Source organism: Halichoeres trimaculatus, unplaced genomic scaffold (genome assembly GCF_033239565.1).
Source record: "Halichoeres trimaculatus isolate MK-OKI-2021-1 unplaced genomic scaffold, fHalTri1.1 fHalTri1_scaffold_10, whole genome shotgun sequence".
Lineage (NCBI taxonomy): Eukaryota > Metazoa > Chordata > Actinopteri > Labriformes > Labridae > Halichoeres > Halichoeres trimaculatus.
In genome coordinates this window covers 229,878-242,603 of record NW_027437187.1, presented here as the reverse complement: position 1 = coordinate 242,603, position 12,726 = coordinate 229,878, and the positions used below count along the sequence as shown (strand labels likewise).

Below are 12,726 nucleotides of genomic sequence, written 5' to 3'. Positions count from 1 at the left end.
GACTCTCTGGAATTCACTAAAATGGGAGGCAATAGGGAGGGAAAATCCAAGACAAAAAGTTCGGATTCTGGGTCCGGATCCGGACCAAACATGGCTGAACATCCATGAAATCCTGGAAGGACAAAAAGAAATCAAAAAAGATCTATATGAGAAGATGGTGAAGATGGAAGAGAAAATAGAAACTGTTCTCACTGAATTAAAAAACCTTCACAGAGAACACAAGCAGCTGCAGGATTACAACAAAAAACAATCAGAGATGATCAAACAACTGGAAACGCGAGTCGAAGAGCTGGATCAACAAGCCAAGCTGTATGAAGTGATCGTAACCGGCATAAAGATCAAACCGCGCTCCTACGCGAAAGCCTTGACAAACGGACAGGCAGGGGAGCATGACAGCGCACGAGACAAAGAGGACATTAAGACGGTGGAGGGACAGATGGCCGACTTCATGAAATCAAATGGAATCGAAGTGGATTTCAATAACGTGGAATACTGTCACCTCATGCCCTGGAAAGGGGCCAATGGCGGGAAAGTTGTGAAACTGAGATTCACAAACAGAAAATACAAGATAGCGCTGCTGAAACAGGGCCCAAAGCTCAAAGGGACGGCGGTGTTCTTCAATGAAAACCTGACCAAGAAAAATGCAGAGATGGCAAAGAAGGCACGGGAGCTGAAAAAGGCCGGGAAGATAAAAAGCAACTGGACGGCAAACTGCAAAATACTGATAAGAACCAACGGAGAAACACCAGAACAAATGAAGATGGTGCTGATCAAGAGCATAGAGGATCTGGACAAATTTGACGAATAAATGGATAACAGAAAAGCTTCAAAACCTCAACACAATCTAAAGGAAAAGGAGCAAATGAACTGTAACTCGGAATATGAACATTTGGATTTCCCTGACTGGATTACAAACCATGGACATCAGGATCTGATAAAAAATCAAAATGTTGACCAGAACTGTTCTGACTCCAAAGGAATACCTAATGGAATTTAAGAGCCATTTTGACATTCTTGCAATAACAGAAACATGGATCAACGAAGAGAAAGGCATGGACTTTGAACTAGAAGGATATAACCTTGTTTGTATGAACAGAGAAAACAAAGTTGGGGGGTCGCACTGTTCATAGCTGAAAATATCAAATTCAGAGTATTGAAGGAAAAATCTGTATTAATTGACAACATATTAGAATTCATTACGGTTGAAATCCAGATAAAGAAAACTTGTAATATTATTATTTGTTGCATTTACAGAGCACCAAGTTAGAATCTGAACAGCTTCATCACATATGCTGGAGATCATTTCTCTAAAATTGGACAGAAAAAAGGTTTAATCTGTGTTATTACTAACATTGACTTGCCAAACCCAAATAAACACTAGCTACAAGGAGAAACCAGGTGCAGTGGTTCCACGAAAAAAAATGCCAAAATGACCTTCAACGGATATGAAAATGATAATAGCTAAGTGTGTATCATCCAAAATTGTCAAGACTGAAGAATGCTGAAACGTTGTTGTTGTTGTAAGACAAGTGATGGACATTAACGATCGAATATGGACACTAAAAGACAATCAAGAATTATGTCATACATCTGTAAATGGAATCAAAATTCATAATAATCTGATGATATGTGAAAAAGAGGAAAATAATATTGAGGAAATGGGGACGGGACGAGATAAGCTCTGCTTCTCCTGTCTTCCCCTTTCAGACATGTACAATGTGATCTATTGAAAATGTGTGATATTGTATAAGTGTGCTGACATGACCGAAATAAATCAAATCAAATCAAATCATAAAGTATTGACTCTGACAATTAGACATCTCAGATATTGGCTCAACTTCTATTTGATGAGTAATAAAATAACATAAATGTAATGAGCGTACATTAAATTTGTAATTAAATGAATATTTTCTCCATGTTGTCTTACCGATTTTCAGTGTATCATCATCTTGGATCCAGTTTGTTTTGAATTTCGGGATGAGAATCTCTGCAGCAACCAATTCAGGGTCTCTTAACATTTCACCAAAATGGTTCAGGATGCCCACTTGAATGGTTTCAACCAACGGCTTGCAGTGCTTCAGTGCAATCTTTGTTTTTTCCAGTTTCCTGCTCAGCAGGGCAATAGTCGGGAGAAGCCATCCCATCTGAACTTCTGCTTCTCCTTGGAGGATGTTGATGGACTGGGCGACAGGGCTCACGGTGGTGTAGTACTCTTTGAGGAAAGTGAGCTCAATTGGATGGAACCTGTTAGGGAAAAAATAAACCACTGTTTCACAATTATGCATGAATATTGTACCCAAAAATAAAAATATAGATAAATACACAATTCAAACTTACATTGGAACCTTTAATTCTGCACAGATCTCTCTCAAAGCTGGAGTTCCACCTGTTGGCGTTTGGTCGTAGCAGCTGGAGGGAGCAGGCATCTCCCACAGCTTCAGCTGCTTGGCAGGATCTTCCACACTTATTCCACAGCCCATAACACTTGCTGAATGTTGAGCGTTGCAGTTTTTTGTATCCATCGTTGGCTGTTGCTTTTTCAGTATCAACTGTAGACACTAAGTTGAGGAGATGACAAGCACATTGATGTTTTGAAAGCTCAAACTCAAAGCCATCATTCTCATCTAGGACCGCAGTCACATCAACAAATACCACTCCCTCCTCCATCTCATTCTCTTCCTCATCGTCTTTCTCTTCCTCATTTGCTTTTTGTCCACGCTAAAGATCTGAAAAGCCTTCAGGAAGTTGGATCCATTATCAGTTGTTGTCCTCACAACTTTGTTCCTGATGCCATATTCAGAATGGATACCATTAAGTGCGGTGGCCAAAACATCAAAGGTGTGGGAACCTCTTAGCTATCTGCAAGCTAGGGCTGCTGATTGTCTAGTTAGGTCTGTAGGGTTCACCCAATGGGCAGTCACACCAAGGAAGCTCCTTCTCCTAACTGACCAGCAGTCTGTAGTGGTGGCGATGTGATCCACTTTACTCATCTCCTCACTTAACACGTTCATAGTCTTCGCTAAATCTTCAATCCTTGATCTCAGGGTGAACCGTGTGATGACTTTGGCAGTAGGAAGGAGATCTGTGAGAAGCTTTCTGAAGGCTTCATTTTCAACAGTTGACAATGGCTGGAGCCCGTTGACAACATACTGAACAATGGCCCTGTCAACTGCACTCTGAGGTATGGATCAGGTATCCAGCAAGGTGGTCTTTTTGATGGTGAAGGTCCCAGCTTCCGAAGCCCTCTTTCTTTCCTGTGAAGTCAGCTGCTCATATTTTTTTTAGATGGTGTGGGTGTGCTCTCTACATGAAAAACAAAAAAGTAAAAGAAATAACAATATTAGTTTAAATTATACTCAAGACATCATTCAACAGTTACCACAATGATAGGTCTGGATTGTTCTAACCACTTTCACCTTGGTGTCCCATTTGTGGCCATGTTCAACATTGATAAATTAAAATGTTGGTCAACTGTCAACTATATGTTATCTTTCAAAAATACCAAATTGTTTAAAGCTACAACATAATACTGCACACTGAACAAAGCGTTTTATTGAATGGCATGCTATTTTACTGCAGCTCATATGAACAAACGACAACAAAGAATGAATAACCTAATGCTTAACTTCAAGTTACTGATCTTGTATGATTTGATTGTGTATTTTTCATAAAAATGTGAAGCACTTAATACTAAAAATGTATCATGCAGGAGGAAAACTGCCTCGTTTGAGTAAGTTAAGATGCTAGCCTTGTATTATTGACAGTCCTACAGAACAATTTTCTGCAAGATTATCTACGGGCAAGTTGCTAATGTTATTAGCACATAGTGTTAGCAACTTGCTTCTTACTAGCACGTAATGTTGGCTAATGAAAAGGCCAAAATGTTGGCTAAAATTATGTAAAACCATTAGCACATATTAGTGCTGGGCCTTTAACCACCGTCAGAAATGCCGTTACTGGCCATCGGTAACGGCCCAGCACTATTTATACTCCTCCTGCCACATGACATGACATTGGCAGCGATTAACTTACTTATTCACATCACTTACCTCTATATGTTTCTTAAGGTTGGATGGAGAGTTGTTAAAGGCCTTTATCTCGTGGCACTTTGGAAGGCACAACATGCACTTCATTTGGTAGGTTTTGGCATTTACCCCCATCCCGAGGTAGCTGAACATGGTCGCCAGGTATGACCATGAGTGACCTTCGTCTTCTGCCGAAGCGTCTTCTGTCTCCCTCGTCATGTCGTCAAAATGTTCCGCGGCTGCCATGTTTAGCCTACAGTGCTGCACGTGTGCTGCAGATCTCTGCCTCGCGCTGCCTTGCCGCTCGTGAATCGCGCCCCTCACCTGCCTTCGGGAGAGTACCGTACGTGGTTCTTCAGGGTTCTTTTTGTCTACTGGGACCCGCCCATCCCAGATATCTCTTTGATGAATTTAATTTGTAACGAGTAACAAGGTGGCAAATGACAAAGTAACAAAGTAAAAGTATATTTTTTAATTTTTAAATGTAGAAAAGTAAAAGTAAAAGTCTTGAAAAAAAAAAACTCAAGTTAAGTACAAATCCTCAAAAAAAAAATACTTATGTAGTGTAACAAAGTACATCTACTTTGTTACTATACACCTCTGAATAAAAGTTGATTCCCTACACAGTATTGACCTAAAATAGCAATAGAAATAACGTAAAAAAAGCAAATGATAAAAAAAATTAAGACCTTTTAAAAAATTCATAATTTTGATTGTGGCAATTTGGAAACTGAACTAAAAAAAAAAAAAATTCTTTCCATCTGGTTTCTTGATCCTCGGACAAAAAATGTTTTATAGACCCTTATCTCCAATTTGGAGCAGAAAACAAAACTTTTGCATTAACTTGAAAAGATGAAGTGCCAAGGCACCCCACTTTATACCTGCAGGATACGGATGTGTAGTAGGAAACCAGGAAAATGCGGAGTGGAGTTCTTTTGACATTTGTATTCCCTTACTGATCAATTGGAACAGATTTTCGAGTGGCTTTGTGTAGAAAAGCAGTTACCGTATTTTCCGCACTACAAGGTGCACCTAAAGGCCTTCAGTTTTCTCAAAAGCCGACAATGCGCCTTATAATCCGATACGCCTTATATATGGATCGCTATTGATTACGTATTTTCTGCACTAAAAGCCTTCAGTTTTCTCAAAAGCCGACAGTGCCCCTTATAATCTGATGCGCCTTATATATACCCCTACCATAGTTAGGAGGCATCGCCGGAGTAACAGCGGTAAGCAGTAAGAACCTATAAAGTGCTAACATTAGCTCACAGGCTGCCTTTTTTATTATGGGCTGTGAACAAACAATATCTTACTGATCATCATAACTGAGACATTGTCAGGGAAAAGTAGAAATGTGTGCTAATGGAATAGTTCATACTGACCGTTTTGAAGGATGTTTTTATGTTTATTTTTTATTTGCTCCCACGTCCTTTTTTCCCCACTGCTATTGCATCTGCAATATAAATTGCCTGTAATGAGCGTTTTCCTTGGGATTTGTAGGAGAGTGGACTCTTCCTAATTATGATTTCGGATATGATGCTGATCACACACACACACTGACTGACAATATGAATGAATAACTGCCCCTGTCATCACATGATGAGATAGGTCTATTAATATCAGCATTTTTTAATTTACGCATTCACAGAGTCGGTGATTTTTTGCAGCAATCCCTGCGGCTTCTCGCAGCCGCAGTCATGTTGCTCCTGGCCTGGATGATACTGCGGTACTCCTCGTATTTTTGCTGGAGTATTTGCTGCTCCTCCGCTGTAAAGTAGGCTGCTCTCTTTTCCAGTGTCCATTGAAAATGCTCCGGGGCTGCTAACCACGCCCATTTCATGTGTGCACGCACAGATCCCAGCCAGATTCACTTATCGAGTTAATAACGAGCTTCGTAGTACAGCAGATCTGGATTACAGAGATCCGATGAAGTTCAGCGAGTTGTCGCAGAGTTATCCTGGATGACTTAATCCAGCTTCGTAGTACAGGCCCCTGCTCTAGTTGATCAAGCCCTGACTGTTTGGTTTTGTCCCCACAGCGAGAGTCCGTACAGTGAGCATGGAGCCGTGGAGGACGTGGACAACGAAGGAGGCATGGAGACACACACCAGTGAGGATGGTGAGCACAGATGGATTTAAAAACACACTAATAGTGAAATGAAATATCTAGTTTTAGTACTTTGGACAGTACATAATTCTACTGCAAGGGTTAAACCCTGCTTGCTCCAGCTAATCCTGTCAGTGCATTCACCTTAGAGCTCACAGTGATGGACGTCCATTCATGTTCTAATACTCCCCTCTCTCTGAGCCGGGGGAATCGTCCATGACTCCCTTTAACAAAATACCACAGTGGTCTGCACCATTTACTCCAAGGACACCATGGGAGAGAAGGCTCATTTCCTCTAGGGCACAGTCTGTTTCAGTCTTCAGCTGACTGGATTTCTTTTCCTCAGCTTGTGAAAATGTCTCATGGTGATTTGGAGAGAGGAAAATGTGTGGAGCATTGTATTTACAGTCTCAAGTTTAAGGGTTTTCAGAAATTATACCTTCAGTGTTTTCTCTACATTTAATCGTCTCTCCTCCCACGGCTTCTTCCCACAATCCAAAAACATGCTCACCAGGTTAACTGAGCACTCTAAATTGTCCGTAGGTGTGAGTGTGTGAATGAATGGCTGTCTGTTTCTCTGTGTCAGCCCTGCGATTGACTGGCGACCAGTCCAGGGTGTACCCCACCTCTCGCCCAATGACAGCTGGTATGGGCTCAAGCCACCCATGAACAGGATAAGCGGTATAGAAAAATGAATGAATGAATGATAATCGTCTTTCCATGTGTCTCAGAGAAATATGCTGGATTAATAACAAATCATGTGGACACTGAAGGATCCAGCAGACTTATGGGGCCTGTGGCATGTAGCCTTTTGTTTGCCTGAATCACACATAATCACACACACACACACACACACACACACACACACACACACACACATACACACACACACACACACACACACACACACACACACACACACACAGCAGTTTCTGGGTGCCAAGCCAAACTGGGAGTGAGTTAAGCTTTAGATGATGATGATAGATGTAACTAAAAAAAAACAAAAAAACAGCTGGGGTCTGATAAAATGCAGCTGAAAAAGTGAAAACACAAAAAGACTTTGAACATGGGGGCTGAACACATGGGAAAAAAAGGGACAGCCTTTTGTTGGGTAAGGTTTTCAGGGTTAAGTGACTTAGGCCAATTTTTCTAACATTCTAGTGCAGGGGTCACCAACATGGTGCACCTGGGTGACCTCAAGAACCACTTAAGGTGCCCCCGAGGCATGTTCCAAAAACTGGCCCTGCTCACGATGCAGCCCATTTCTACCATCATTGAAGAGAACTTTATTTGTCATTGCAACAAGTGCAACGAAATTGCAATTTTTCAAAATTTAGCCACTAATAATAGTTCTGAAGTGATTAACACTGGCCAGTGAGCAGTCTCTTCACATAGTATTACCACTTCTACTTTGATTAATATTATTAAAAAGTGATCCATGCAGAAAAATTTTATCAGACAAGTAGCCCTTCGTACCACTTGTATATCATGAGGTAGCCCTCGGTCTTGGTTGGTGACCCCTTTTCTAGTGTGACTTAGGCAACTTTAAACCTGGCTTAAACTGCCCTTTCATTCCATAGTGCAAACTCAAAACTGAAATCACCCTGAGTTAAATTAAACAAATGTCAGGTAAATCAAATTGGTCAGGAGGCAGCCCCTGTTCTCACTTCTCCAGGTCTTCTTTGCTGGGTTTTTTATTGAACTTAGCCCATTTCCAACATGCAATTTCGACAGCTTTTTGAAACCTGACCACTAACTGTCCTTTAATTCCATAAAGCACCCTAAAAACTTAAAATAACTCCAACCTGAATTGAACAAATGTCTCCCAGTGACTTTCCTGACTTGTTCAAGTCAATGATTCGCTTTTTCAGATCCGTGCTGAGCTCCTTTGACTTTCTCATAGTAGCATTTGTGGGCATCTGTATCCAATGAGCTCTATTTAAATGAACTCAGAATCAGAATCCAGTTTTATTGCCAAGTACATTTGCACATACAAGGAATTTTACTTGGCGTGTTGGTGCAACAACTAACAAGAAAATAATACAGAATTTAACAGTGGATGAGAAAACAGTGGATACAAGGTGCAATGTGGAGCTGCGCAATTTAAAGTATAGTGGGCGTTAATGTAACACATAACTCGACAGACAAACAGTCTCATGGTGAGAGTCTGGGTTATGTGGGAGGAGGAGGGAGGGCATGGGCAATGCTCATCAGGCTGACGACAGAGGGGAAGAAACTGTTCTTGTGGCGAGAGGTTCTGGTCCTGATGGACCGCAGCCTCTTACCGGTGGGGAGAGTCTCAAATAGTCCATGTGCAGGGTGAGAGGGGTCAGCCACAATCTTGCCTGCAGGCCTCAGAGTCCTGGAGGTGTACAGGTCAAAGAGAGATGGCAGGTTGCAGCCGATCACCTTCTCTGCAGAGCGGATGATAAACTGCAGCCTGTGTTTGTCCTTTGCTACGGCTGCAGCATACCAGACTGTGATGGAGGATGAGAGGATGGACTCTATGGTGGTAGTGTAGAAGTGCACTATCATGGTCTTTGGCAGGTTGAACTTCTTCAGTTGCCGCAGACAGTACATCCTCTGCTGGGCCTTTTTGATAAGGGAGGTGATGGGAGCTCCCACTTGAGGTCTTGAGAGATGATAGACCGCAAGAAGCGGAAAGACTACACAGTGGACACTGTGGATTAATGCATGGCGATAGGCCTGGGGGAGGCTGCACTTTTCATGAAATCCATAACCATTTCCACTGTCTTCAGAGTGTTAAGCTCGAGGTTGTGCTGCACCAGGTCACCAGATGGTCAATCTCCCACCTGTAGGCAGACTCATCCCCACCAGAGATGAGTCCGATGAGGGTGGTGTTGTCTGCAAACTTGAGGAGCTTGACGGACTTATGACTGGAGGTGCAGTTGTTGGTGTACAGGGAGAAGAGAAGAGGAGAAAGGACACAGCCTTGAGGGGAACCAGTGCTTATTGTCCTGCTGTCTAAGACGTTCTTTCCCAGTTTCACCTGCTGTCTCTTGTCAGACAGGAAGTCTGTGATCCACCTGCTGGTGGACTCAGGCAAGTTCAGCTTGGAGAGCTTGACCTGAAGCCAGGATTGTTATGTTGAAAGCAGAGCTAAAATTCACAAATGGGATCCTGGTGTAGGTTCCTGCTGAGTCCAGATGCTTGAGAATGAGATGGAGGGCCAGGTTGACTGCATCATCTACAGATTTGTTGGCTCTGTAGGTAAACTGCAGGGGGTCCGGGAGAGGGTCTGTGATGAATTTGAGGTTGGAATGCACAAAGCTTTTAAAAGACTTAATGACCACAGAGGTCAGGGCCACATGTCTTAAGTCATTTAGTCCTGTGGTCCTTGGCCTCTTAGGGACAGGGATTATAGTGGATGACTTGAAGCAGGCTGGCACATGGCATTTCATCAGTGGACCCTGGACAATAAGTAATGAGTCCGGGTTTATCCATTCCACACACAGTATCTGGTCAACGAGAGTGCGCTGTGAGTCCTACACGTTGGCCTGTGGTGGAATGTAATAACCGACCAGAATAAATGGAGCAAACTCTCAGGGGAAATAAAAAGGTTTGATGAAGCCAATCAGAAACAGAGTTGGGCAGGCCCATGCTGCTTCACACACACAGACATGAGTATGATCAAGCGTGCACACAGTAAACAAACACAACAAGATGAGCAGCAGCGAGCAGACGAGTACCTCACAACCATCTACAGTGGAAGACAGTGGTGCCAGCTTTGCAGGATGGAAGTACAACCATTATTTTGAATTCGTGGAGGTAAAGGCAGACGACAAAAACATGGTTGTGAAATGCAAACTCTGCCCAGAGCAGAAACGTTTATTCACGTCGAAATCCAACAATGCCAATCTTTTAAAGCACCTGAAAACACACGAAAACGAAACTAGTCACAGTTACACTGCCAAATGAGAGCAGTTCTGGTTTACAAAAATAAATATTCCTGTCAATATTTCTTAATCTATTTGTTGTGTGTTATTGTTCCACTACATGTCATGAAAATAGTAACTATATTGATAAGGTTGACCTTTCTGTTACTGAGCCACCAACGCTTTTTTTTTAAGTAAAGTATAGTAACTAGTTACTAGTTACTTTTATAATTTAGAAACTAGTAAAGTAACTAATTGAATTTTCTCAGCACTAACTATAACTAGTTACTTTTTAAAAGTAACTTTCCCAACACTGATTATTGCCTTGAGCTCATTTATGTTAGCTTACAGAAATAAGCCAGGAATAGGTAGCTAGCTAGAAGTAGCTAATTTTTTTGTAAAACTATAACTTGTGAAATTTAGACTAAATTGCTATACTTCATTATACCCTAGCCTTTATAATAGGCCTCACCAGAACCAAATCCCTCACCAGTTGAATCTGATTCAAGAGTCATGTTTACAGCTTCTACTGCACTAAAGATTATGTTTCTTATTGAAGCAGCTGCCATCATGAAGCTTGTTAAATTGCCAAAGTCACACATTTTATGCTAAGTAACCAAGCTAAAGATTTAAGCAAATTTTACCAGAGATGGTCAGCCTTATCAACAGATGATTTAAGACAAAAACTCATTTTCCTCAAAAAATGACCTAGGCCTTTATTCTAATAGGATGATGATAAATGACTTTTTTCTTACTGTAGAGCGTTACACAGCAAAAAAAGATCACAAGAACAGGATTTACGTCATACATTCACACAGAGGAAAGCTGTGTAAGAAGTTAATGTAAAAGGTTACATGTTATTTCCTCTCAGGGTTTTTTAACAGCTCCGCAGCACAAATCAGTAAAGCAACCTGAATCATATAATTTGCACGTACAATACTATTTTCATATTGGTGTAGCACTGAAAGGGAACATGCATATTGCAAAGCTAGTGTTCTAAAACTCGTGTTTCATTTCATTTACTGTTAAATTTGCTGTGATATCAGCCGATTGAAGCCAAAACATCGCAGCAAACATCCACAAATATCCAAAAAGACTGATCAGGGTTTAAGCGTTAGGATTATCTTGTGAATTGTCTCCCCTCGTGACATCACCTTGTAATCTTACCTTTTTAAAATAATCATTTGGACAACTTGTGATAAAAAAGAATAGCAAAAAGAAAAGAATAGCAGATGAGCAGCTGAAAACATCTCAGTGTTAGTGAGTCTTGAACTGTAGTGACATTATGGTCATCAGTTATTTTTAAATTCCCACTGACCTCATTCAGATTTCCGACACAAAAGGAGAGCTCTTTTCCCATTTAAGCTGAAAAGCAGAACTCTCTGTGTTTTTGTGTCAAGACATCCTAACAGTCCTCCTCTTTATGTCTGCCTCTTGATTAAGAGAATGACAGAGTCACACACACACACACACACACACACACATATATATATATATATATATGTACATACACACACACACACACACACACACACACACACATATATATATATATATATATATATATATATATATATATATATATACATATATATATATATATATATATATATATATATATATATATATATATATATATATATATATATACATATAGATAGATAGATAGATAGATAGATAGATAGATAGATAGATAGATAGATAGATAGATAGATAGATACAGTCGTCCTCAAAATTATTCATACCCTTGCTAAATCTTGTGATTTTTGTATGTAGTGATTAAATGAATGCTTGTTTTCAAATTTGTGAATCAGATATATATGTGACCAACAATTGAAGGCATGACAACAATACAAAATGCAAAAAAATATTTATTTTTGGGGTATTTTATTGATGAAATCCCAAAAAACGCTGTGTTCAAAATTATTTATACCCTTGACAGTATTTCAGCAAAAATGTGCCAAATGTGGGAATCTTTGTCCAGTAGGTTCTTCAAGATGTCACAATGGAATAAAACCCTTTGTTTTTTCAAATGTTAAAGCAAAAAAAGTTATCTTCCCAGAGAGTATAAATAGGTGACAAGTGCTCAGATCTTTCGCAATTCCCGGTCATCATGGTCAAGAAGAAAGCGCTCAGCCAAGACCTACGCCAGCATATTGTTCTTACCCACAGTGAAGGAAAGGGTTACAAGGCCATTTCCAAGCAGTATGATGTCCCTGTTTCAATCGTCCAGAGCATCATAAAGACGCACAAGAGGTTCAACACATTTAACAACCTCAGTGGGCGTGGCCGGAAGCGTAAGGTGTCCCCCAAACTTGCAAGGAAAATCTGCAGAGAGTCTACAGTCAACATCAACCCACAGACCAAGATCAATGCCATAATTGCAATGCTTGACCAGACAGGGACAAAGGTGTCACGGTCCACTATCGAGTGAGTCTTGCACAGAGGAGGTCTCCATGGACGTAAACCTCGGAAGACGCCGCTGCTCAGGAAGAAACATCTGGCAGCTCGCCTGGCCTTTTGTAGACGTCATCTGGAGCAAGATCCCAGCTTTTGGTCCACCATCCTGTGGTCCGATGAGACAAAGTTGGAGTTATTTGGTCATATGGATGCTCAATATGTCTGGAGGAAGAAAGGAGAAGCCTATACGCCAAAGGACACTGTGCCCACAGTCAAGTATGCTGGTGGAAGCATAATGC

At 41.0% G+C, this 12,726-nt stretch overlaps 1 protein-coding gene across 4 annotated transcripts in view; it reads left to right on the top strand.

The window, feature by feature from the left end:
• srgap1a (SLIT-ROBO Rho GTPase activating protein 1a) overlaps nucleotides 1-12,726 on the top strand; it is a 231,311-nt gene that overhangs the window by 187,160 nt on the left and 31,425 nt on the right. For all 4 annotated transcript variants that reach the window (XM_074677243.1, XM_074677245.1, XM_074677244.1 and 1 more), the window contains exon 18: nucleotides 6,064-6,143. In XM_074677243.1, the coding sequence (XP_074533344.1) occupies nucleotides 6,064-6,143 (80 nt within the window). The remainder of the gene's footprint in view (nucleotides 1-6,063; nucleotides 6,144-12,726) is intronic.